The 26,150-nt window shown below is 40.2% G+C and overlaps 1 protein-coding gene across 1 annotated transcript in view; it reads left to right on the top strand.

Moving 5' to 3' along the window:
* Positions 1–25,680, top strand: part of UBAC2 (UBA domain containing 2) — a 107,924-nt gene extending 82,244 nt beyond the window's left edge. Inside the window, exons 7-9 of the mRNA XM_086771085.1 lie at positions 4,218–4,463; positions 19,390–19,512; positions 22,088–25,680. Of these exons, the coding sequence (XP_086627211.1) occupies positions 4,218–4,463; positions 19,390–19,512; positions 22,088–22,195 (477 nt within the window). The 3' untranslated portion in view covers positions 22,196–25,680. The remainder of the gene's footprint in view (positions 1–4,217; positions 4,464–19,389; positions 19,513–22,087) is intronic.
* The last annotated feature ends 470 nt before the right edge of the window (positions 25,681–26,150 follow it).

Here is a 26,150-nt window from a genome sequence, read left to right as displayed (position 1 = left end):
CAACTTTGGAGGGACATGAGGGAAGGGGAGGGGAAGTTGGGCTTTCTACAGGGGTGAGAAGAGGTTAGGAAATTCCGTGTGAAGGACCAGTAGTAAGCCATTATGTTAAGAAACTGAAAAAATATAAACACACTTTTTTCTGCAGCGTGCCAAACAATTTCCAGCATACTCAATTTCCTCTGGGTAACATTGTTCCTCATATGATATGGTGGAGGAGGTTGTAGATTATGATGGTGAAAACAACTAAGATGCATTTTATGTTGCCAGTGAAAAATTCACTATCCTAACAATGTGAATTTAACTGCAACATCTTTCCATGGTGAGTTTTTAGAGCCTAAAATACTCTGGATCCTCATCTGTTTGGGGAAAGTAGCCCTTTAACCTGATGTACAGTGTTGAAATTGGGATGTAGTGAGATCATCTTATCTTCGTTGAATAAACAAAGTTGGTTTACTTTTTTTAAACGCTATAAATTCACTACATGTCTGTAACAAAAATAGTGTGAAAAGTTACTTTATACTTTGTGAAAGCTTGTGTTTTTTTTCTAAATGGTACATATCAAGTTCTGCATATGAACCAGCTAAAGAGGAAGTTCTTTGGAAATACTTGACATTAAGTTGAGTGTATGACACTAAACGAGACTGAATCACGAGACCTGTTAACTACAAATGTCTCCATTCTGGGTTTATTGGAAAGGTACAAATAGCGATCTCTTCCTCACTAGATGAAACTTCTTGAAAATTTGTAAAAACTGAGGACAGCATACATTTATAATTTGAGTAATAAGTCAAGGGAGAGAGGAAGGGGAGTGGTACTGAAATCCTAACAGATGTGGAGGTAACAAGGTGGATTGCTGGTGTACACTTGGTGATGTTCACAGCTGAGTCTGTCCTTCCATCTGCTTATACTTGTGAAGAACTGCAGTCTCACACGTTTGCTCTGAACATATACTGGTCCACAGTAAGTTTCCTGGCAACTATATGTAGAAGATATACTCCTCTTCTGCTAGTCCCGCACAGTTTTTTCTTGTTCCTTCACCAGGTGCTTTTTATTTTAGGTTTTACTATGAAGTTTATATTGTCAGACTTCTCATCTTCTTGCTGTATGAGCACAGAAGTCCCCATGTTTGCGTTATGCAATGAGTTTCTGTTTAAGGTAGGACAGGGAGAGGCCAAGACACTAGTCTGCTGTTGAGAAGAAAGTCCACTGCAACTGGTGCATTGGGTATAGACCAGGCATGCCACTCCCATGAGCTCAGTAAAGCTAGGAAGGCAGGTAGGAGCCATGCGTATGTCTCTCACACAGTGCTAAGTGCCATTCTCCATTTTAGCAGTGTCCATAAACTTTTAGCGTTATAAATCCTTTTCTTCTGATTAAATGCTCTGGGATGGCTTGCTGTCTACAGCTGCCTGAAAGGAGGTTGTAACGAGGCGGATGTTAACCTCTTTTTCCCAAATAGTACAAGAGGAAACAGCCTCAAGTTGTACTAGGGGAGGTTTAGACTGGATATTAGGAAAAAATTTTCACCAAAAGGGTTATTGACCACTGGAACAGGCTGCCTATAGAAGAGCTTGAGTTACCATCCATGGAGGGATTTAAAAGATGTGTAGACATGGCGCTTAGAGACATGGTTTAGAGGTGGAATTGGCAGTGTTACATTAATGCTTGTACTCGATGATCTTAAGAGTCTTTTCCAACCTAAAAGATTCTATAATTCTGTGACTGGCTGTATCTACTTAGAAAAATGTGAGAATGCTTTTACCAATGCAGCTACTAGTTGGTGCTTGCAGTGCACTTTCCCTTCTGAGACAAACAAGTCCCAAAGTACTGACACTAAAGACATGCTGCTATCTCTTTGCTGTATTTTCTGTCTTGAGTTGATAAGATAATGATTCTGTTTGTGGTTAATGTGTTCAAACACGTGCCAAGATTTGTCATACATTCAGGAAGATGTAGATTTTCCTATCACCACTTGGTTTGTTTTGTTCTTGTGACTTTTTGAACCCTTTCGACATTTAGGGTGCCCTGAAAACAGTAGATTTTAACAAAGAACTGTAGGTGGTAAGACTGAGGCGAGATCAGTAGCTGCGAGGAACATTTGGAAGAAGTGAAGGAATGCTGGTGTGACGTTGGACAAAGTATTTTGAGTGGGAGCACTTTCCCTGCCTGGTGACACCTGTGCAGCCAGGAATGCAGAATCCCTGGGACTAAAGAGGGGACGTGGCTCCATAGCCTGATGATACGAGGTGGGAGGAAGGAAGATAAATTTGTAGATTCCAGTGTGCGCTTTGTGTCTAAAATAATGAAATTAAATGTATACATAATATTTGCAAGCTGGTTCAGTAATACTTGTTCCCAGAAAAGTGACCTTACTGGTAGCCCTACAATCTGGGTTTTCTTGAGTGAGGAGCCTATCAACCTAACTCTGGGACCAGGTGGTTAGCTTCTGAGGGACCTTCTTGCTAGGTAGGCACTTCAAGTACTACATACCAAAAACAGATGAATTGCAGAAGTGATATGAATTTTCTGCTACGTATTCTTTGGCAGTTATTTTTCTATCTTAGTTTCCAGTTGATGTGCACAAGTTTTGGTCATGAGCTTACAGTTACCTGGAACAGTTTCACTAAAGCTGAGTAAAGAATTTCTGAGGTCATGGAGAAGCTTCTGTTCCAGTACCCTGTCATTCCTGGAGTCCAGTCAGGACATTTCTGGTCCTGAATACAGAATTTTTTTGTTAAAGGCAGCCTTCACTACGATGCCGGAGATTATGGCCTTCCTCTAATCCCATCCCGTTTACTTCCTTCCTCATAGCACAGAAAGCTTGAAGGGGTTATAGGTAATTTAAACCTGCTCTTTCTCATTTTAGAATGGCAGACGGTGTTTGGCCTTACATCCAACCCTGAGAGCAGTCACAAAATGAAAGCAGAATAAACTGAAAATAAGTGTTTCTCAAAACGGAATGTATTTTTGCTAAAGGTCTCATTATCTCACTGGATAATTAACAATAATCTTGTAAATAATCTGAAAAATATCTCCCTCCCAAAGAACATTGCATTTTCCTATGCCATCTGCCTTTGCATATGCAGCAGGGCATTCGGTGTGTTTATACGAATGTCAGTGAAATAAAATAAATATCCCCAAGTAAATAGCCCAGATGTGGTGTTTCTACATTGCTTCTAGTGTCATTGCATTGTTTGGGTATGTTAACAGATTTTTTTTTTTTTTTTTTTTTTTTGGTTCATACCTCTTCCTGTTCATTTCACTCTGTTGTCATAGCGTAATTCCTGTGGCATAACAGACAATAAATACTCACGAATACCAAAATGTGACATAAAGCGCAATGCAGACTCGGAGTTTGTTCAGGAACGTTGGCCTTCCCACTGGACCACTTTGGGCTCAAGTGCTAGAGCTTCCTAATGGGATTTAAATTGATGGTTGAGTGATGACTGTAGATCATTTATGGGAAACATGGATTTCTGTTGCTTCTCCTGAATCTGAAATGAAATCAAGCCCCAAGGCAAGCAGGAGTGTGAATGGAGGGAATGGGTTTTTTTCCTATAGCTGGGAGAAGGGCATCACAAAGGCTGGCTTTTTCAATACCACAGTTTTCAACAAACTCATTTTTTAAACTTTGTTTTCTCTTCTAGAAGGTAGATGGAAACCTTTTGGAATAAATCCGTGCATACTCTTAGATTTTGCTTCAAATCAGCTGGTTTGCTTTTGTTTTTTCTACAAGGAGAGACTTGGGTGGTGGGGGGCAGAAGCCTTAAGGGGGTTGTGTTTTTTTAAGGAGTGTTTACAATGGTTCAGCATCCTCAAGGGCAGCCTTAATGTTCTCAGGTCAGCATGCAGCAAACCCTGACCAGTTCCTTTACTGGAAATGAAAATTTTGTTTGAATTTCAGCCTGTTTCAGAGATAGTCAGTTGATATAGGCTCAAATTCTGAAACAAACAAAAAACCCCAAGCAGCTTTCTGAGTCATAGGCAATGCAGTACACAGATATTAGAAAGTAATTTTCTGTAGTTGTGGGGAAGTTGGAGGTAAAGAAATCCCCTATTCTTTTTCTGATTCTTGAGTGAGAACTCTGGGTAAACACAAAAAGTGCTTTAAAAAACAGAAGGACCAACTGCTATCTGCAGCTAAATACCAAGTAAATTTGGTGTATTTAAGTTTTTTTATTTGGGTTTTTTTTTAACATTTCATTTTTTTATTTTAGGTTTCTGGGATTTGCTACAATAGCAGTATATTAAAAGTTCATCGAATTCTTTGTGTACCCAGCTGGGTAGCAAAGATATTTTCTTGGACTCTTGAACCAATCTTCTCATCTGCGGAACCAACGAACGAAGTTCGAGTAGGAATGGGAGCAACAGTTGACATCCAGAGGCAGCAGAGAATGGAATTACTGGATCGTCAAATCATGATGTCTCAGGTTGCCCAAATGAGGCGGCAAAGGCAGCAGCAGGTATTGATATGTGTTCTGTTAGGATTATATTAAGTTATGGGAAAAATACATTTTTGGTTCATATATCTTTCGCGGTTCCTGTTTCTTAAAAATATGTATTTCTTTATTCTTCTCAGTCAGTCTTTCATACATTGTTATGCTGCTAATAGCCATGTAGGCATTTATATAGGTTTGTATGTTAAAACTGCCTCACAAGATGTAAGCAGAACGTCAGAGAATCCTGTAAGGATAACTTAGACCATTCTTTCACCAAAAATGAGAGTGAAAGGTGAAGTGATTGCCTCTCAATGGTCTTTAGTAAGAGCCATTGTTGAAAGTTAGGACGTCAAAATGCTCCTGACCTTTCTGAGAATTTGTATTGTTGGCATCCTTTTCAGAGAGGTGGAAAGATCCTAATCTGCTTTTCTCTATTCCCATTAGAACATTAGTCAACTTTAACATAAGAACTGAACTAGAAATTACTCAATTCTTGAACGTTGCTGTTGTAGTAGAAAATTAATTGAAAGTGCCTGTTGGGCTACAAGCTGCTGGGGAGAGTGCAGCCAGGTGTCTTCAGATAGGAGGAAGAAGCCATTTCCAGTTATGAAGGACAATCTTTATAACATATCTTTAATTGCAAAAGTGGTAAATAAGTTCAGAATGGTAAATGATAAAAGAAGAGTTGATAACATTTTCTTCTCATCTTCTCCGTTGAAGTGGGGAAAATGTCTTTTCATGTTTGGCTTCAAATAGAGTGCTTTAGAAAGGTGGAGGGGTTTAAGTAAAATAAATGAACATTGTCTGAACATCAGTAAGATGCTTCCCTTTATGAGTTGCTGAAACACTTTCAAGTTACTTTCATGTTTGGCCTTTAACTTGTGCGCACCATTTAGCTAACTGACAGTGCTAGTCAGTGAAACCAGCGCTCGGGAGGTGATGTTTCAGAGAGGTTCTTCAGAAAAGGTGCGTCATGAAAACTTTTGACCAGCCTTTATTTTTTTTTAATAACTCACTGAATTTACTGGCCACCAACTAAATCACAAAAAGCATCATTCGCAGATGTTGAGATGTTATGGTAAAGATGAAAGCAGACTAACTTCAATCTCAGAATAGTATTTTAAAAGTTGAAAACCATTTTCTGGATTGCTGTACTTGGGCAACTCTTTTGCTTTTCGAGGCTTGGAAAGGTACAATTTGGAGACAGAGGAATTGAACAGATTATGTGACAGGTGGAATTTTAATGATAATTTTACCTGTGGGAGTGAAGCTGACGAAGAATGCAGATCAGTTTCTTAGGGAGTTTTTTTGTGAAACTGAAAATAATAAAAGCTGTGGAGTATATATATCAGTCATCAAATATGGCCCTGAATTATATTTTAGTAGAATGTTTTGCAGATTTCTGGAGTTTCAGTGTGCTGTCTGTAGGTAATATGCCATAGGTGAGATAAATTATCATTTTCTCTCCTGCTTTCTGTTTTGTTTGGCGAGGGAAGTGAGCTTTACTCCTCTGTGTGCCATGGTGCAACAGTTTTGTTTAGCTGCCCCTTGAGAAGGTGCTCTGCTCGTTCCTCCTACTCCTTTACTCTTCAGTTCATGTGTTTGAGTAAAGAGACCACGCAGTTTCCCTGTGTATTGGCAGTGTGTAGAAGAACAAAAAAAACATGATAGGTGGTTTTAATTGTGCTCCATTGTCTGTGCAATGTGGCAAACTCTGTTCTGGCCATAAGGATGTTTTCTTAAATAGACACTTTTTGTAGTAAGCTTTTTTTCCAAGTCTTTGCAGGAAATTTTGAAGAATGTGAGCCTGACAAGTTAGACAAGCTGACACAAAAGGAGTAAAAGTTTTTTTAAAATACCAAAAGAAAAAGTGAGAGAGAAACTGTGGAAAAAAACATTTCTCATAAGCTGTTTTACTGTACCTCTAGGGTACTGGAATGTAAATAATTTTATCTTTTTTTCCCCTACTATTCACTGAGTTCTTTTATCCAAAGCAGAATTCACTTTCAATGCTTTCTACAGGAAAAAAAAAAATCAATCACCCCAGAGTTTCTTTGTTGATAACTCTTTGAGCTTTACCTTTCCCAGTCTGTCTCTAGCTGAAATGTTCTGATCTGGAGGAGCCTGAAGCAGAGAGCTGTGCGTGTGAGAGCTGGGTTGTCAAACATCCATAACTTTGAGAAGTAGATTGAGTATGTGGTAGAATTTGAACATAAATCACCAACTTCTTTACCTAATATACATCATTTTATGTATTAAATGTTCAGTGGTTCTGTGTCTGAATATCTTGTTAGAAACTGAAAAAATTATCTCTACGTTGCTAGTTCCTCAGGGGAGTGTGGTTACACGGTCACTGATTTTTGTCTTGGTTTCTAGTTGCTGTGGATACAGCCCTTAAACAGATGGTAGTGTGTATATTGAAAACTTTCTGTTCTTTTTTTTCTTCCATGGATAATCCTGAGAAATTATGAACTTGTTACAAATGGAGATTTACTGAGCATCACCTCCATGCACCTTTTGAGGCAGTAAAATAAAATGTATGCCATATGTCTTCATTCCCTCAAAAAATACCAACTTGCTATTTTCTTACTACTTTTAAAACTTTAGTTATTTAGTTCTTTTCTTTTCCACTCTTTTGTCTATCTTCTTTTGTAATTTAAATAATTTATCCTATTTTCATTTCTTCCCTATTAATCTGATCTCTTTTTCCCCTTCACATCACTTTCATGTTTTAATCCCTGCTATGCCATTTTCCTCCCACATTTTCATCATCTCTTCCCCTTCCTCTCCGTTGTTTCCCATACTTTGTGTTTGCTCCTGTACAACACCCTTCTTCACTTTGGGGAATGTTCTCTCCCCTTGTGTCTCACCATCAGTAATTAGATGCTGATGTGTCATGAAGCTTGTAGGACTTGAGGGACAGTTGCTTCTTTATCTCATTCAGACAGGATGTAGTTGAAGTCTTTGGGCACTATTTTATCCTTTTGATACTGTAATATCCATGAACATTTTGGTCTTCCTCTCCTGACTTTTCTATTTCTTGATCTCTTTCATTTCCCAGCATTTTTCTAAAGTTTATCTTTCTGTAACCCAAATGAAAGCCCTGGTGGGAAAAGGGAAGCAACTGCTGCATCTGTGCACCAGTGTGGCAGCGGAGAGTCAACTGGACTTTCACTTCCCATTGAGAAACTTGGAGGGAGGCTGGCAGAGAACCAAATTGCGAATGCATAAGGGAGGAGGCCGTGCCTAGGTATTACTGACAACACCGTAATCACTAAAGACAGATGTGTGGAAGGTGCTGGAAAGTTGCAGAAAAGGTGGTCAGCGCCTTCTGTTCGCAACTAGATACCACCTCTCCTTTGAGTGCTCATCCCTGTGCCCATTCAGGGAGAACTGTGTATGAAGCTCAGTCCCCTTCATCTTGGAAAAAAGCTTTTTGTATCCACAGAGCATTTATTCCTTCATTCGTGCTGAGCCTGTTAAAGACCCATTTTTATGCCTGCTTCTTGGTTTGTCTTAAGTTTCTTGGCTCAGAAAAGAGCTTCACCAGGTTACTGCAGACTGTATGATAAGCCTACAGCCATATGTGAAAACCTTCATTTCATTACCTCTTTTCTGCCCCATCCTCCACTTCAAGCTTATTTTGTCCTTTCCCTCTTGTCTTTTTGTTCTTCTATTCCAACTGCCATTACTTTTCAGTGTGCCCAGACTCTCCTTTGATTCACATCACACAGCATCTCTGTTTGAGATTCTTCTGCTTGCAAAGACCAGAGTTCTATAACAATGTGACTTCCTCTAATTGTTCATTCGTTAGATGTCTGTCTCCTGGGGCACTGGAGAGATGCTCTGTGGGTAGGCACACCGAGTGTCTTTATTGTTATGAGGAGTCTCATATCCTGAGAAATGTGCAAGTTTCACATTTTGTCAACTAAGGACTGTGAGGCTAGATTGCTGAATTATGAAATTCTGTCTGACTGGATTTTTGAGCTATAACCTTTGAATTTGGTTTAATATCTGTAATCGATTTCCCTAGAGAAGCAGTGATTGATATAGTGGTTGGACAACCTCCTAAAGCAAAATACTGTTTTATATCAAAGCAAATTTTATTTTTGAGAAAGATAATATATGTATTCTCCTATGTGATTGTTCTCTATTCTCTTCTTCTGTCAATTTAACTTGAAGCAGTTCCCCATAAGAAAGCTCCTGGCCTACAAATCTCTCCAGGCATTTCCAGAGTATTTAATTCTCTGTTGCCTGATCTATTCCTTTTACAGAAGACAAGTTTATTTTCAGCTGTATCTGTCCCTTCATTTCTAGCTTTGACCATGGGGTAAATAAGGCATCCAGTTAAGGGGCTGGTTGATTATTGGATCCCAGGGCTGCTTCTGTGGTCCTTGCAGTCTGCACTGAGAGATTCTTGATGGGAGGCCATTTCTTGTTCCTCGTGTCATCTTCCATAGCAGGTAGTAAACAAGAAGCTTGTAGTTCAGATAGCAGATCTTAGAATTCAGGTTTTCTGATTAGAACTCTGATATTAGCACGTAGCAACTGCAGACTGGTTTCACCAATTGTTCCTTAATATGCTATCTTAATTGTATCTTAATGCGGTAAAAGGCACAACAGATAACGAAAGTTTCACCAGTGTTGCAAGTATGACACCTTGTATGTTGACTCTGGGATATCAACAAATGGAAGCTCCTCCTATTTGCAGCCTAAGACAGAACTTGAATCTTTACATTCCAAAATGGGATGCTAATCAGGTTGTTTTTTTTTTTCCCCCTACGTCATCAAAGATTAGCCCTTTATATACTCGATTATGTGTTTATGCTAGTATGTTGGAGAATTTGGGTTTGAGTTTTCTTTGTGCCCAGCATTTATTATCTCAGCTTGTCAAATCAAAACAATTTTGAAATTCTGATTTTTCACTTTTTTCAGCCTCTACTTATTCCCTTTTGCAAAGGTTTGTGCACAGGAGGTGAATGAAGGATTATCTCTCTGACTATCATGCTTTAATAACAGTCCACTGTTGCCAGTTAACATCCAAAGAGATGTGTAATAAGGGGTAGAACTGTCTCTGTTTCGTGTAAAATGTCTAAAATGGAGCTAACGTTACTTCCTCAAGCACAAACTCAGTGTTCATTCTGGTGGACCTGCCTTCAGCATTTGGCACACTGGACCCCCCCGACCCGATCATCTCGTTCAGCAAGCATTGAATGCCCAACATAAAATGGCTCCAAATCATGTAATTCCATTAAAATTCAAGTGGTGATGATGATTGACAGCTTCACCTCTCAGGAGGCACTTACTTACAAAGATTCATTTTTAATAATGGGAAATTACTTTTCAGTGTATACCTGAGATTTCTGTGGGGAAAAAAGTTACAAGCCCCACTACCAATAGCATGACATTGATGCATGTTTTCAACCGATGTAGCAGTGACTATATCTGTGATGTCACAACACCAGCAACAGCCCAGTCTGAATGAAGAGCAAGAGTGAAGCTGGAAAGTCTGGAAAAGGAAATGCTTTGAAAAGGTGGTTGAAGACCTGCCTCTGCTGTCTAGGGAAGATCCAAATCCCCATTTATGAGTGCAAACAAAGTCTGAGAATCCTGATCCACACTTCCCTAATGTTAGACGAGTTCATAACATCAGTTCACAAAAATGCCATCTTTCAACTTCCTCTTGATACGAAATATCTTCTTTCTTCCTGGCACAGTGATCCATCACTTTCTGGCTGATTTATTGCATCACGGCAGTTCTGAAAACAGAATGTTACCATGATGCACAGTTTGGTACAGAGTAGGTATTTGCCCTTACTCTAACAAGCTACAAGCAGAGTAGGTTCACTCTTTCAGTGCTCTGAGCTAACTGCCAGTTTTTGAAAACCTACACAGCTCTCCACTTAAAGCCAGTGTTGTGTGTCTGAGTCAAATAATGGCACCCCTTCCTGTCGCGTGTGACACACCGCGGCCTACCAGGCCAAGTACTTGGGCATGCACAAGTACGCAAGGAAGTATTCACAACTCTCAGCACCTCTCTTGAATGCGGTAGCAGAAGCAGCCATTCCCACCTTGCCTCCAAGGAGCAGATATGCCTGCCCGTTGGCCTTTCTGGCTTCTGCTCCTATGAAGGCATCCTGTGCTGAAATCCCTTCCATTGTCTCTCATGCAACTTCAGAGGCCAGATTAAGGTGTTCCTCCTAGATTTCAAAGGAAATAGCTGATCAGGCTTCAGAAAAGACCACATGTGGATTTCTGAACTTCTGTAACACGTGAGCCCCTCTGGGAGAATGTGAGCATCAAAGTTCAGGATGCAGCGACTAAGGGATGGAGACAGAGCCTCTTGGCTAAAGAGGCTTATCTGCAGATTAAATTTCCAGAGGAAATTGGAGTGTCATTAGAAATTGCTGGAGTGCTTTCCTTGGTGAAAAATTCTTTCCATCATTAAGAACGATGCTCACAACATTAATACTGTTACATTCCTACTCTGTTTCAAAAAAAGGAAGTTATTAAGTTAAAAAAAAACCCCACAACACAAAACAAAAAAAACCCAAGCAAAAATCCAGAACATTTCTGTCCTCACAAAAAGAGGAAGGCTAGATATTTGAATAAGTCTGCTGGAAATTTCACCATTGCCATTGATCTTTCTTACACAGTGTGCAGATACTGGGGCAGCAGGTATCATTGTGTCATTCATGACTATGTTTTTTCTTTGTTTGTATCATCAGTATGTGTACTTTTGAGGCAACAATTTGTAGAAAAATTTATGTCTGAAAAGCAAATAAGAGTTTCTTGCTTTCAGTACATAAGATTTTTTTTTTTAAATGAAGCTTTCTATGAAAGAAGTAAAACAATATCTGTATCAGTACCAAGTAATGGCTCCTATGCAGAGTAGCAAACTTTAAAAATATTACTTTAAAAGATAAAATGCAAAGCAGTTTCCTTTCTTTTTTTCTTTCGCTGTGGTTGTTATGTTAAGAAAAGGTGAACAGGACAGATATCAGGAGGTGCTTCCTGTTTGTGCAAACAGATGGCGAGTTGGCATTAACCATATACATGAGATAGCGTTATCAAAATATCTTAACCACATGCATCATTTTCAAAAGGATTTTTGTAAAGCATTCTCTTGCCTTTATTTTTCTATTAATGTAATTAAAGTAGGTGCAGATGTGACAGCTACTTAACTGGATGTTTGTTAATTGTCCATAATACAACATTCTAAACTGTCGAGCTTTGGATAAGAAGTGCTTTTACGAAAGATGCTATGGCATAAGGATGTATATGGGAAACAGGTAGAGCCGCCTTTTCAGAAAGAGAGGAAGGAGATTACGTGAAAAGAAATGGCATAACTGTGGTTTGAGCAAGCTGTACAATCAGAGACATTTGCTAGCTCTAGACTGGTATGAATATCTCTTCCTTATTCTGTAGGAAAGGAGGATACTCCTTTCCTTGTAAACAGTATTGTCCCAGACACCATTAAAAAACCCAAAAAAAAAACCATTAAAAAAAAGACATCAAGGATGTGACCTCATAAGGCACAACTTAAGTACGTAAAGCCCTGGCAGCTGTCCAAGAGTAAGTCAACAATATGGCATTTCCTTACAACCTTTTCTGTGAGGAAGATGTGCCATTTTCCCATTCCCTTAATCCAGTCTGTTCTTAAATCTCATTCTTTGGTCATCTAAACTTGTGAGTGGTTTGTTGTCTTCTTGTAACGGAAGTTCCAGCTGTTCTCCTGATGCACTTCTAGTAGCAATTTATCAGAGACCATTAAAACGGTCTCCTTGGTATGTTTATCTCCTATCAGGCAGTAACAAAGAATTTACATTCAACCAATTCACCCAGTCTTTCTACTGCTAAAACCAAAGGAAACTGAATTTTTCTTTTGTTAAAAAATTACAGATTTAGGAGTAAGAGAGGGGAAAAGGCTTATAGGCCTTTGTTCTGGTTTTGTTTAGTGAGAGCGGGCTGCAGTGGTAGCTTCTGTAGGAAACTGCTAGAAGTCGCTCCCCTTTGTTCAGTGGACTTGGCCGGGCCTAGGGTGGAACCCGCTGCTGGTCAAGGCCAAGCCAATTGGTAGCAGAATGTCCCGGGATAACACCTCTGTGATAACGTATTTAAGAAGGGGAAAGCAGAAAAAAAAAAAAAAAAAAGGCAGAAGATGTGAAGAAGCTGAGCGGGGGGCGGAGAGGGGGACCCTTGAGCCTTGTGGGCCTTGCAGGCCTCACCCTCTGGCCTCCTGCCAGGCAGCCGACTGGGCCCAACTCGGCCCAGCTGCAAGAAGTGGAGAGGAGATGAGATGTGAATGAGATGTAAAGAGATTCTGAGAGGCATCTGCCAGCCTGTTGTGAAGAATTTTTCTTGTGAGAGGAACGGCTGCAGATGCCAAGGTCAGTGAAGGAGGGGGAGGAGCAATGCAGCTCCTGGCAGAGGTTCCCCTGCAGCCGTGGTGCAGCCCATGGTGAGGTAGGCTGTCCCCCTGCAGCCCATGGAGGAGCAGAGATCCACCTGCAGCTTGTGGAGGTCCCCACATTGGGGGAGGTGGATGCCTGAAGGAGGCTGTGGCCTGTGGAGGGCCTGTGCTGGGGCAGCCATTCTGGAAACATTCAAGGCCAGGTTGGATGAAGCTCTGAGCAACCTGATCTAGTGGGGGATGTCCCTGCTTCTTGCAGGGAGGTTGGACTAGATGACCTTTGAAGGTCCCTTCCAACCCTAACCATTCTATGATTCTATGACTGCACCTTGTGGAAAAAATAACCCACACTGGAGCAGTTTCACAAAGGACTGTGGCGCGTGGGTGGGACCCCACAATGGAGCAGGGGAGGAATGTGAGGAGTTCTTCCCCCCACGACTAATTAGTGGTGTAAAACAATGTGTGATGGACTGACCATAACCCCCATTCCCTCTTTCCCCCTGTGCCACTCGGTAGGGGAAGATAGTAGAGATAATGTTAAGCTTGGGAAGAGGGAGGGGTGGGGGGAGAATATCTTGTTCTCTGTCTCATTCTCCTGCTACAAGGGAAGGAAATGGGTGTTGAGATTTGTTGTAAGCCATTGCACTGTATTTGGTTTCCATCACTGTTTTGTTTTCTTCTGTTATCGCTCTTAAATTTATTTTTTGTTTCATCTCAACCCACGTGTTTTTGCTGCCTTTTGTTTACCAGTTCTCCCTTCTGTCCCACTGGAGGATGGGGGGGAGTGAGAGAGAGACTGTGTAGTCTGGTCCCGATGAGGGCTGAACTACGAGAGCCTTTCTTACGTGTGTCCATCATCCTTCTAGTCAACTAATCAATGAAGCAGTCTTTTTGTCAAGTGTTTCTCCTGATGACACGGGGAAGACTGTCTTGCAGACAGAAATAAGGGCCCAGTCATCAATTTATACGAAGTATTTTTATTAATGATAGTCTGTAGACTGAATTCTTCAGTGCTTGTGTCTCATAGCGCAGCAGTCAGGACTTCTGAAACAGAGTTCTTGTTTAACACCATGAAAATTAGTATAACAGCTGGCAATAGAGACTAGAAGTTCTTCATAGCATCCTACGGCAGGGACTGGAACCAGTACATGTGAGTTGATGGGAACCTTCTGCCTCTTGACTACAGTTGGCTTGGTGCTGTTTTCACACCATAAGCAGAGAATGCCTCCTCGAGCCTCTCATCCTGCAGTACAAACAAAGCAGTGGGGAAATTAAATATATATATTTAAAATCCTTTTGCTTTAGTAAATCTTGCAGCATTCGACAGTTGGACATAGAAAATTTGGACTACGAAAGCAGATTTGAACAAGAAATCTTACCTTGGCATAGATAACATGACGTGGTTGCTGTGCAGAGCACTACTGAATGGGAGAAGGAGCTGGTGGTTTATGTCGTGTCCCCGAGCGCACCAGCAGGCTCTCTGTGCCGAGGGCCAGCTCTGGTACAGTAGAGCTCTTCAGCCTTGGAGCAGACTTGGGCGAGAAGGAGCTGTGTCGCAGATGAAATATTTCACACAGTTATGATTTAGCAACAATTTAAGATTTATTGATGGTGTGAGGTAAATCAAAGGTTAAATTTAGCAGCACTTAATCATTAACTGATTTAAAGATTCAGAAGGTAATTCAATGAAGTATATTATGGTTCAAACACCGACTTGATTACAGATTTGAGAATGACAAGATTCACACTAACTTACTACAGGGTATCCTAAATCAACATATATGCATAAACACAAAACACACAAACACAGAGAGAGATATTTGGATCCAATGAAATACCTATGTAGAGGGGATTAGCCTACAGTTTAAAGTTTCCTCTTTTTTTTCTATATAGGTAGAGAGGTGAATAGAGGAGACCAGCCTATAGCTGAAAGTACCCTCTTCCTTCTTGAGTTTAGACAATGCGTCGGCATTCCTCAATGGGCAATGATTAAGCCTCGAGAAGTCGAACTTCACCACGGCTTTTCGTTGACTTTGCCGGCAGATGGTCCTTAAGCCTCTCTGGTCTAAGGAGGCTGTGCCTGAGAGGCGTCGCAGCTCAGGGGAGATGCTGGTCACAGCCTGCTGTGATCCAGCAGAGCTCAATGGGTCTCACTTAGGGTCACTGTTTATAGGATGCGAGACAATTGACTTTTGTCAGGTCCTTTTCCATTTCAGCCCAAATCGGATGATGAAATATTCTCGTGCTTTCCACTAGTTGTTTCTGGTATCACACACCTGAGTTTCAACTTGGGCTAAGATGTGCTAGGTTGCTGGGAGAAATTGACTCTTATTATTTTCATTGTTTAAAATAGGAGCCAGGTGCATCAAGGGCGTGCCTTAACGCTCTGTTTCACTGTATTCACGGTCTGTTCCTGGCTTACCCTAGGTTGGTATCAGGCGCAGGGAGGAATCACACCAAGTACCGAGTGGCTCAGGACGAGGAAGGTTGCACCATCGCACACTACAGTTAGGAATATCTGTGAGAAGCTTTGTTGGGGCTTCACCCACTTTGCCTGGGAGTTGCTTTTACTTTCAGGTCCTTGCCCTTGGTCCTTGCTGAACTTCTTTGTGGATAAATGTGTGTCAAGCTGCATATCTCCTTCCCTAGTCTTGACCCACTGACTTGACTTCTAGGCTTGATCTTACACCTGCCTCAAGGCTGGATTTGCTTGCTGATCTGGACTTTTGTCTGACTGTGGTTATTGTCACTGGACCTGCTCTTCTCACTTTGATTCTGTAGAAACACACCACGTTTCAGGGAGTGCTTCCTCCACTTGCCTTGTCACCCTTGGCCCTCAGCTTGCCTTTCCTCTTGGAGCAGCATCTGCACTTGCTGCTCCCCGACACCTGAGATTCAGGACAAAGAAGATGTCACCTGAGATGATCTCGGTGCAAGATCGCCTGAGACTGTCAGCTGTTAAAATGGGCTCTGGGTTAATGCATCCTCCTTACCTAATCCTGAGACATGTTAAGTCCCAGTCCCCAAACCATTTAGTGTTAAACTTAGTTCTTTTTATAACAAACCAACAAAGCAGAATCACAGAAGAACTGCCTGGATTTCATTTAATGGATTAGACTGGCAGGCACTTGTCACTGAAGGTGCTTCAGACGAAAGGAGCTTACATACTGGACCCTTCATCATCCTGACTGCTTAATTATTGGCTCCTTTTCTGCCTCTATTTTGGATCACTCTGGAGAGCTTTGTTACCCAAGTCAAGGCTCCTGTGGAGGCTAAGGAGATGGGTATGAGCTCATCTGTGCTGGTGGTGCTGGTGCCAAGGTTCGAGTATATTTTAAAATGCATAAATATTGTTTGCTGATTCTCTGGTAGGGACACTCAGGTGGTTTAGAAGCATAAGTTCATCACATTGGATATCTTCATGTGAAATCTTCCTGACTTCTCACAGAGTAGGTGTGTTAGCACAGTCAAAACCCACTGTAATACAGAAATCGTCATAAAATTATGAAGGGGAAGTCTGCAAAATAGTTTCTGTGAGACAATGCAGAGTACTGGTCTGGAAAGCTCCCCCTGCACATTTTTAGCTGGAATTTGCAATGTTTACTTAATTTAAGAAATTTTTTTGCTGTTTGCTTTGAGTCAAATTAAAATTCACAGATCTTCATGTATTTCTGCTGTGACAGTTCAAGGTTCTATGAAGTCTTTATACAGTCATCATCCACACTGGAAATCTGTGGCCTTGATCTCCATCTTGTGTGCATCCAAGACATTAGCTGCACTTCCTAATTTTTCCTTACCTTTACACTATGGGATTGGCCCCACCACCAGTCCCATAGTTCCTGCTGCAGTTCCCTGAATCTCTGTTCTTTTGAGCCTAACTTTGTGCATGTCCATCATGTAATTAGAGGCAAGTCCGTGAGGGGAAACGATTTTCTTGGAGTCAAGGATCGAGAAGTATAATGTGCATGGTTTTGTTGCAGTTTGCAAAGTCACACACAGGTGAGAAATCAACCATGATGATGGGATTAATCCTAAACATCAGTGTTCACATAGCATTAAGAGTTTCAGCCTGTAATACTTGCTTTTGTTGTATTTTTTAATATTCTTACATCATTAATATCGTTGAAAAGTGATGGGTTATGTTTGTTACAATTTCCAAAGGTAATTGAAGTATTCTGAGGGCAACTGAAAAAGATCTTTTCACAACTGTTTTGATCTAATTTGTCTAATTGTTATTTCTGGGAAGGGATTAATAGTCTCCACATGGAACTCTTCTGAATACGTCAGTCTATCTCTACAGTTTATCAAGATATCTGCTGTAAACCTTCAAAACAAAATAGTTAACTTAGTAAGGAATCTGGACTTTTTTTACTGAAAGTAATGAATTCTGTATGCGTTAATTTAAAATGCATTGTAAGTTTAGGGTGAGGAGGTAGACAAATCCCTTTGTAGTGTTATGTGACAGCGCATAGGACAGAGAAGATGCAAAACCAAACTGGAATAGGCAGCTCGGTAGTGAAGCTGAGGGCACAGCTGGAAAGGTACGTTTATTTCAGTCTTCAGATACACTGGAACACTGCTAAATCATTTATTGTAGATTTTCTGTTTTATACACATTGTTCTGTATGACTTGTGACAAAGAAATGTGTCATAGTCCTGTTGGCATTTTTCAATTCACCGGTTTAATGTGAATGAACCTTGGGAGCATTATTTTCTCCCTCCCAGGTCTTTTCAAAATAATAGAAACAGGCAAAGCAGCATTAGTGCAGCGTTCTTGCTGAAGTATAGAGCTTAGTAGACTTTTGTAAAATCAAAGTTAATTAATTAAAACTCAACATAATTCTGAGTTGGGGGAAATTATAGATGGGGAAGTACAGGACATGTGATTTTCCAAGACCATGGGGTAGTGCAAGTGGTGTCAGTAGAAGGTCTGAGATCCCTCTGAGTTTAAACTGCAAACCAGTTTGGCTAACACAAGGCTTATACAGGATCCTTTCGTTAAAACCTCAGGACTTTTAAGCAAATGTTTTATACAGTATGAAAAATAGAATTTAGATATGTAATCACTTTTTAAATTCAAAATCACTAACAGTGGAAATGATGTCTTGAAAACCGGTGATGACTCCTAACTATTGCACATCTTCATATGGAAAAATGCACTGTAGTATTTAAGGGACTGAAATGTTTTATAAGCTAGCATTTCACATCTCATTACTCCCCAAATCCTTTAAGTGTGTTGTTGCACTGTCCCCTGTGGTGCCTGGGCTTGTTGGGTCTCCTCTGGAAAGAAAGGAAGAAAACAAAGGAAAGGGCAGGAAAACTAAATAAACTTTTTTCTTTTCTTTTTTTTTTTTTTTGGTCTAGGAGCAGGTTTAGTTGCTGCTGATCTGGTTGAGCAGAGAGCGTTTAATGCTCTAGGGGTACATAAAGACAGGAAGAGCCTACGCTGAGAGAGAAAAGAAAAAACTCTATTAAGAGGAAGGTCTTCTGAGAAACGACATTATAGAACTAAAATAGAGCAACTAGAGGAAGGAAGTCCATGTCCTATATGTACAGAAAGGGAGGAGGATCTTCTCCATAGTAACAGAGGGAGCAGGGGAGGAGGAAAAGGACGACACAAACTGCAAAAGATGTTTTAACAAATTGTATAGATTTGGAGCTTGCTCTTCTTCCTCGCTTGCAGGGCCTATGGTTTTGGTGTGGTACAAAATCCCTTAAAAATGTTTAAGCTAATAAATGAGGATTGATTATTTCTGGGCTATTATAAAGCTTGTACTTTATATTCTAAACATCTTGCTATTACAAGACTTGAAGCTTGGTTGTTAAAAGTAAGTTTCAGTTCTGTGATTTACACAACACGTAAGTTACTGCTGTATTTGTATTATTACTATGCAGTTACAAAATGTTTTGGCACTGGGCTACGGCCAGTTTTTGCAGTGGTATTTAATATGGGGGCGTTAGGTGAGATGGTCGGTGTGTCTGGAACAGTCGCACTGGCGTCACAGAAGTAATCATTTGCGTGTAAATCACAGGTATTCTGAAGTCTGGCCTTGTTCTGAGTTTCCTGATGTGGTTTTGCTAGGGCACTGAGAAGCCATTTTTGCTTCCCCCCACCTCCCCACTTATTTCTTGCACTGGTTTTCCCTGGTTAACTCCAGCAGCAGTCTTGCAAAGCACGTGCAGGACCCGCTGTTGCAGCTCTTGCCAGGCAAAATCCCTGTCGGCAAAGAGCGCAGCGCCTCCAGCCTCAGAAATATAGTACTGTAGTAAACCACGTCTTTCCCAATGGATGTGAAACATCCTTTCCTCCTTCTGTTAGCACTCTTCCTTAATTTACAGTGATTACTTCTAGTAACTAGTAAAGCAATAACCAGTCCCAATTTTTATTTCATAAGAGACTGCAGCATTTTTTGTTGTTGATAAAATAAATATTTTACTCAAACGTTTGCCTGTCATATTATGTGGGATGGATGATCTTTTTGCTTAAAAATATCTGTAGTTCTTTTTGCAAAGACTGACAGCAGTGTCTGGTTTCAGGGTGGGATGATTAACTGGAATAGACTGTTTCCTCCTTTACGTCATAGACATAATGCGAATTATCAAGATCATCGCCCGTCTGAACAAGACACACCTCCACCTACCGAGGTTTCTGAAGAGCAGGTAAACAGCATTTTTCTATTTTGAAATGCCATTTAAAAACCAGTTAGAAATTGCCTCTACTAATGTTTTTATCATCTGTTGACACAATTTCTCTATAGCAACACAAATTAGAATATCAGATAACGGTCACAACACAGAGACAGCAAATTTTCTTTACCATCTAAATGAGAGTTGTGAATCAATTTGGGAGTTTCTGCTTTTATGTGTAACTGCCTTTTGTATTGAAAGATGAGATAGTTTCACTAGTGGGGGCTATTCAAATCGTTTTCTGGTTTTGATTCACTGTTAGATTATGTTCAAAATGTTCAAAACTTTAACTGCACTGGTGGTTTTGACTGCAAACCTGCTGGGCTACAGTCGAAAAGACAAAAAAAACCCAAACCAAACAACAACAAAAAAAACATAAAAACCAAAAAAAAAAAAAAAAGAAAAAAAAAACCCTACACCAAAGAACACCTTCTGAGACAAACCCCAGAAATTTAGTTTTGGCTGGCCTGAAAGCCTACTCAGTGCCAGGTATGGGGTGGACCAAAAGATTTCCCTGCTGGGTTGGTTTGTTTATTTGTTTTGTTGACAAATTCTGCTTATAGGAACTTTTATCGTTGGGCTGGAACTAATGAAATCGTTATTAGTCTGAGTTACGCTAGCTTCTTACCCAAAGCCTTTAGGCCCAGATTTATGAAAGCAATACATGCTTTTATTTTCTCATGCATTGAAGTTGTAGAGCTCACCTGATTACTGTCATTTGCAATGCTGTCTCATTACCCCGCAAAGAAAAAAGTAATCTAAGCACCTTTGATTTCTCAGGACTGTGCTAACTGCACAAATTGTTTGAGAATGGCAGAAATGCAAGGTTTTCTTCTGTTGTTCAGATGAAAATTTGCAAGCATTTGCAATGCTTTTAGTACAAAAATCTCTGCATTTCTTGTGGGTTTTTTAGCACCTTAAATTACCGTTAGCAGTACACATCTCTCTGTTTCCTGGAGCTGGATTCAGTTCCTGTGGTTAAAATATACTCAGATTAAAAGAGCTTTTTGTTGTTACAATCTATTCCCTGTGATACTCGCTGGATATTTCTGTAAATGGGACCATTGCAATTCCATCCACCACTTCTTAAGGCTAGAATTCATGGCAGCTATGGTAGAAACCTTTCTTCTGAAATGTATTTCTGTGGTTAGCTTTTGTTCCACTGCCTGCCCTTTTCCTCGAAAAAACACAATCTTAGCTGAAAAATCACAGAGGGGAAACTTTAGAAAGTTACGGGTTATGAAATCCAGTTTGAAGCGACACTATTTTGGCAGAGATGTCGAAAGTAACAATTCATTTCTCTCTCTCCAAGAAGGTGAGAAACTGACATTGGGTTGTAAGGGGGGGAAAGAGGGAAATGCGCAAAAATTATCAGTACCATGTTTAATATCATGACAGCCAAGGTAGCTGTTTTCTAACATTTTGTAACGGTGTATTTAGATTCAAAGAGTGAGGACACCCACCTCTGGGCATACTCGGCGGTAGTGAATTTTTCAGTAAGCCGCCAAAGCAGACAAGATTAAAAATACTGAAAGTTCTGGAGGTGTCTTAGAGGAAGAGGAGGTTGCTTTTAATGGCACCTTTCTTAAAAAAGGCATTTAAAGTACCTTCAATAGTAGTGCACATTGCTTTTGCACCCTAGGAAGAGTCCTCCTGAGATGTAAACAGCCTCTGCTGCGTTCCTGCTCCGCTGCCTTCTGCTGCTGCAGACTCTGTACAAGCAGAGGACGAGCAGCGGTAGCTCCCAGGCAGCTCCTGTAGCCCAGAACTTCCAGGTTCAGGACTTGCGGTGTCTGCTCACAGGCTGTTTTGAGCAGGATGGGGAATGCTTTATGCTGCCAGTGACGACAGTTAGTTTTACATGCTGCTCGCTGCCCCCACCCTGCCCTTGTTCTTTTCCCCCCTCTGAAAGATCAACTGTCAAAGTGAATGAGTTATATGGTGACTTTCAGTCATATGTAATTGAGAATTGTAGATGTTAAATGTACTTTAGATTGGAATTTAAGCGTAAATTAAATTTGCTTATACCTACATTGCTTTTTGCATGTGGTAATTGAAATATCTGTTAGCACAGAGCAAAAAGATTGGGTATAGAGTGTGTGATAGTGTAGAGAGAGATGGTCAAGTGGTTCTTGATTACTGAAATCACTATCTTAATATGCCTTTTTCCAGGTAATTCTTCCACCAAATGTCATTGAGTCATGCTGTTTTGAGAATATTTAGATTGTAGTTGTCATGTGTGGTGCCACACTCTCTATTTTACTCTTTTTTCAAAACTAGAATAGCTAGGAAAGTACAGGTGTGACATTTTCAGCAAACGGTAGGTTTTGAATAAACTGTCAGGTCTGAAAGCAGTAATCTCTGCATGCTGTCCCAGATACATCTCTGTGACAGTGCATAGCCATACTTGCTTACTCTCTGGAAAGGTAAGCTTTTGAACAGCCTGATCAGTGGAAAAGTGATCTCTGACACTATTAACATGACTAACGAGCACACAGTACGAATAAAACTCTGGTTTTAAAGCGGTGTGATGTTATTTCTTTTCCAGGTTGCACGACTTATGGAAATGGGATTTTCCAGGGGAGATGCTCTAGAAGCTCTGAGGGCTTCAAATAATGACTTAAACGTAGCCACTAATTTTCTACTGCAGCACTGATGGGTTCTGTGTGAAGGAACGTCACCTGATGGGTTTGTACACGTCTGGACGGGGATCCAAGCCACCTGCTGGACAGACTCACGAAGGTCATCCCGCAAGAGCGTCAGAAAAGAGAAACTGGCTCCGCGTGACTGGTGATTCAAAGTGGTGTTAACGAATGACGTGAACTGTTCCCAAGCCTTCACATCGCTCGGTGGTTTCTAGTCTGGTTTTCCTTTTCAGAGTAACTTTAGTTTCTACTTATTACTGGATATCACCTATATTTATTTTTAAAATAAAGTAGGTGATTTTTTTTTCTTGTAAATCCTTGTTAGACATGTTATCAGACTTACTGACTAGGAAAAGAAGCTCCAACAAATATGACAACTAGGTTTACCTGTCAAGAAAAAATATATTTTCTTCATTTACCTGTCTAATTTCTCTAGCTTACGTGTTATTTTACAGTACTTGATCTTTGATTACAGTAATAAGAGGTTTGAAGATCACTTCATTTTCAGCTCAGTAAAGGGTTATGGGACTATTATGTCATTCTTTGGAAAGTTTTATTAATGCCTGTAATATTTTATTTCTTGAATTCCTTTTAAAATAAAAGTTGTCATTCAGCACATAGTACACAGACAGGATGTGAGAAAATTCACGTGCGTATTGCAAGCAATTTTAAGTGACCACTGCACATTTAAATTTTACAAACTGTGCAAATTGCTGTTCAGACACAGGTCATGAAGATATTCACTGGAAGCAACAAAGGTGAATTGAATGGTACAGCAAGATCAGAACTGAAATTGTTTGAACCACTTCCCTGTCTAATTCAGACAGACTTCTGTAACGATGGATGTATGCTCAGTGTCCTATGTGCTGGTTTCATTTTTTGAGCTGGCTACATACTGTCTTAAAAGACAATTATAAAAAAACTAACTTTTCTATATATAGTTCTAGTTTTCTATTGTCAAAGATGTTTGATGACCCTGCATTTGCTGAATCCTCACTGTCTGAAGCAACTTACTGTTGATCACAGACTGGAATATTAACCTCAAGGGTGATTCAGGCTAACACAGGAGGTAACAGGACACTAATGCCAAGGCAGTACAATATTAATTTTGAAGTTTAGATTGATAAACTTAAGTGGCTTGACTCTCAGAAGTGCTTGGTATTAGCACCTTAGGAGTTTCAGGAGGTGGAATGGAGAGAGGTGGACATCTCTGTAAAACCAAGCTGAAGTAATACAAGATTCCAAACTGTGACTCCGTGAAACCAATCTACACATGTATCTCAAGCATTTAATGTATGTTTCTCTATGTACTTTTGTTTGTACATTGTGTCTATGTATGTGTCTATTTATATACACGCAGGCATATTTAATACATACATACATACATACATAAAGAATAAGATCATCAGAAGCATAACAAAGACAATAGTAGGTGCAAAGGGGAGGAGGTGGAAGAATACAGGAGAGCATACAGAAGGGTGTTTTGAACATCCAAATGAACATGTGTGTACCAAAGTACAGACCTGCACAGTCTCACTTGGCCTGGAAATTATGCTGGGAAATTACAGGACAAGATTTAGGGAGAGGGAGAAACCTTTCTTTTTATTTCTTTTTTTTTTTTTTTTTTTTTTTTTTTACGTTGACTGGTGAAACAGAAAAACGTCCTTCAGGCATACAAGTCCTTATCCAGAAATGACATCAAATTTGTGCAGCTTTCAGCACATGATGCAATTTTTAATAAAGTCAATGTCCTGTATGTATTTTTTAGTATTTTCCAGTGGGTGAAATAAGGGGTTTTTGGAATGACCATGTGTTTTCCTGGGCTTTGATCAACCTCCTTCGGGGTTTGGCTTGCTGCGATGATCACATTATTTAGGCAGGGTCTGCTTTTTAATTGAAGGGTTTTGTTTGTGTGAAGCTGAGTGGCTCTCTGTGTGTAGGCTAGGGATGTTTCTGTACCCAGAGAACTTTGGAAACCTACTGTCTTGCAAAGGAAAGGGCGAATGTAAGAAAAAAAGGCCTACAATAATTTGTATATGGAAACTAGTTAAATGTTTTGAGACAAGTACAGGTTTTAATTTTGAAACATGCAGATTCTTCCTTCAGAAATATTTTATCAGAGGTAGCAATAAAGACTAGTGAATTGCTTCAGAAGTCAAATTTTGTCCATAGGAAATAAAGGTCCACCTAGCCCAGGGTAAATTAAATACAACCTGTGCCCTTTCAGACATTGCCCTGCTCTAAGGACAAGCACAAAGAGCATTTATTCCTTGGAATTTTAAAACATTTTGTGTGGGACGTGTAAGTGGATGTTCTCCAAATCTAAATCCTTTCTTACTATTAGCTGTAAAAAGGGTATCCAAAGGTCAGAGCTGTTTGGGAAACCCCATTTTGCTGGGCATTTTGCAAAAGGTGGTTGAACATAAGAGGTGAAATTCAGGTCTTGGTGATGTCAGCTGAAAACTCCCCTTGACATCTGTGAGAAGAGTTTGTGCTCAAAATGCTTCCAGGGTTGTGATTTCCAATTAAAAAAAAAAAAAAAAAAAAAAAGAAGTGGTAAAAGATGGCTCTCGAATGCCGTTGAACACAGTTCCTGTTTCGTGTGAGAGCCATAGAAGAAAGAGTCACACGTTAGAGCTGGAAAAGAACCGAGTTTCTTCTTGATGGTGGAAACTTTCATGGACCATTTCTGGGAATGCGAGGACCGTGTTCTTTACAGCCTACACGGTGTTTGTCCAGTACTGTTTTTAATATCACCCGGTTTCTGTTTTGTGTGTGATCCAATGTTATCTTTTAGGCAGCAAGAGAAAGCAGAACACTTTTCTACAGAGAGGATTTTAAGTCCCTAGGAAATTCACGCTGGTTTTGGTAAAGCCCAGATTCGGTGTTTTGAAATAAAAGTCGTTGCTGCTGTTAAAATTTCTCTGCTAGACTGGGAATGTTGTCTTTTGAGACAGCATTGGAGTCATTTATTGGGGACTTTCCTAGATGGTTATGGGATACTTTGAAATACACCCACAGTGAGGTTTGTATTTATGGACATCTGCCTGATAAGCCGCCAGGCTCTCAAGCCTTAACTTTTTGCTGAGATGAAGGATGATTGGGCTCTGTACCTACCAAAACCATTTTCCTCTCCCAAAAGAAGTGTTAAAAGGTTGCCCGCTACTTACGCGAGCAAACAAACTCTCACGGGTGGTTCAGGTACCGACCTGTGCTGTCTAGCGCTTGTCAGCGCCTTTGTGAACGTGTGATGGAGAAGAGGTCTTGTTATTTTTGTCTGAAACAAAAGAACAAGCAAGCAAAAGGTACTGCAAGGTGCTGGGCAGAGGGCAATGTTTTTGGCTCTCCTGTTTGTGTATGAGTATATAAACACATCTATGTGTATACATATGTGTATACATGCAGAGAGTGAGTGAGAATATTTATGTACTGGTTTGATGAATTTAACTGGAACTAAGAGTTTGTTGAAGAAAATTAAAAGTCTGTATTCAAAGACTCCCGTCTCTCAAAGACGCGTGTATTTCGAGTGTACGTGCAGTCGCAAAGGCACCCCAAGTTGAAAACACTGAGAACCAGAGCACTCATGTTGCAGGGGAACTGCGTGGTATTCGTTTGAACTACAGAGTTTTTTGATACATAAGTGGAATTAATTTCCTGTGCGTGTTCTTCCACAAGAAAATCCTGCATGAGATCAGCTTTAACTGGGTTGCCATAGTAATAAGCATTTTGTGTAAATTAGTATAAATACTGTCTTATGAGGAGAATCACGTGAGCACACAAACACTATATGTGTTTATATAGATGCACATATATCCGCATATTTTACATCTATACGTGTGCTTACTTCAAACATACCAGGTTTCATTTAATTTTCAGTAGGATTACATTTCTGCTGTTTCCATATATAAAAGGATGCTTTGACCATGGAGAGTCCACTCTTAATTGAAAATAAGACAGCGTACGTGC

This window comes from Chlamydotis macqueenii, chromosome 1, assembly GCF_036417535.1.
Source record: "Chlamydotis macqueenii isolate bChlMac1 chromosome 1, bChlMac1.mat, whole genome shotgun sequence".
Lineage (NCBI taxonomy): Eukaryota > Metazoa > Chordata > Aves > Otidiformes > Otididae > Chlamydotis > Chlamydotis macqueenii.
This window is presented reverse-complemented; position numbering and strand designations above follow the sequence as displayed.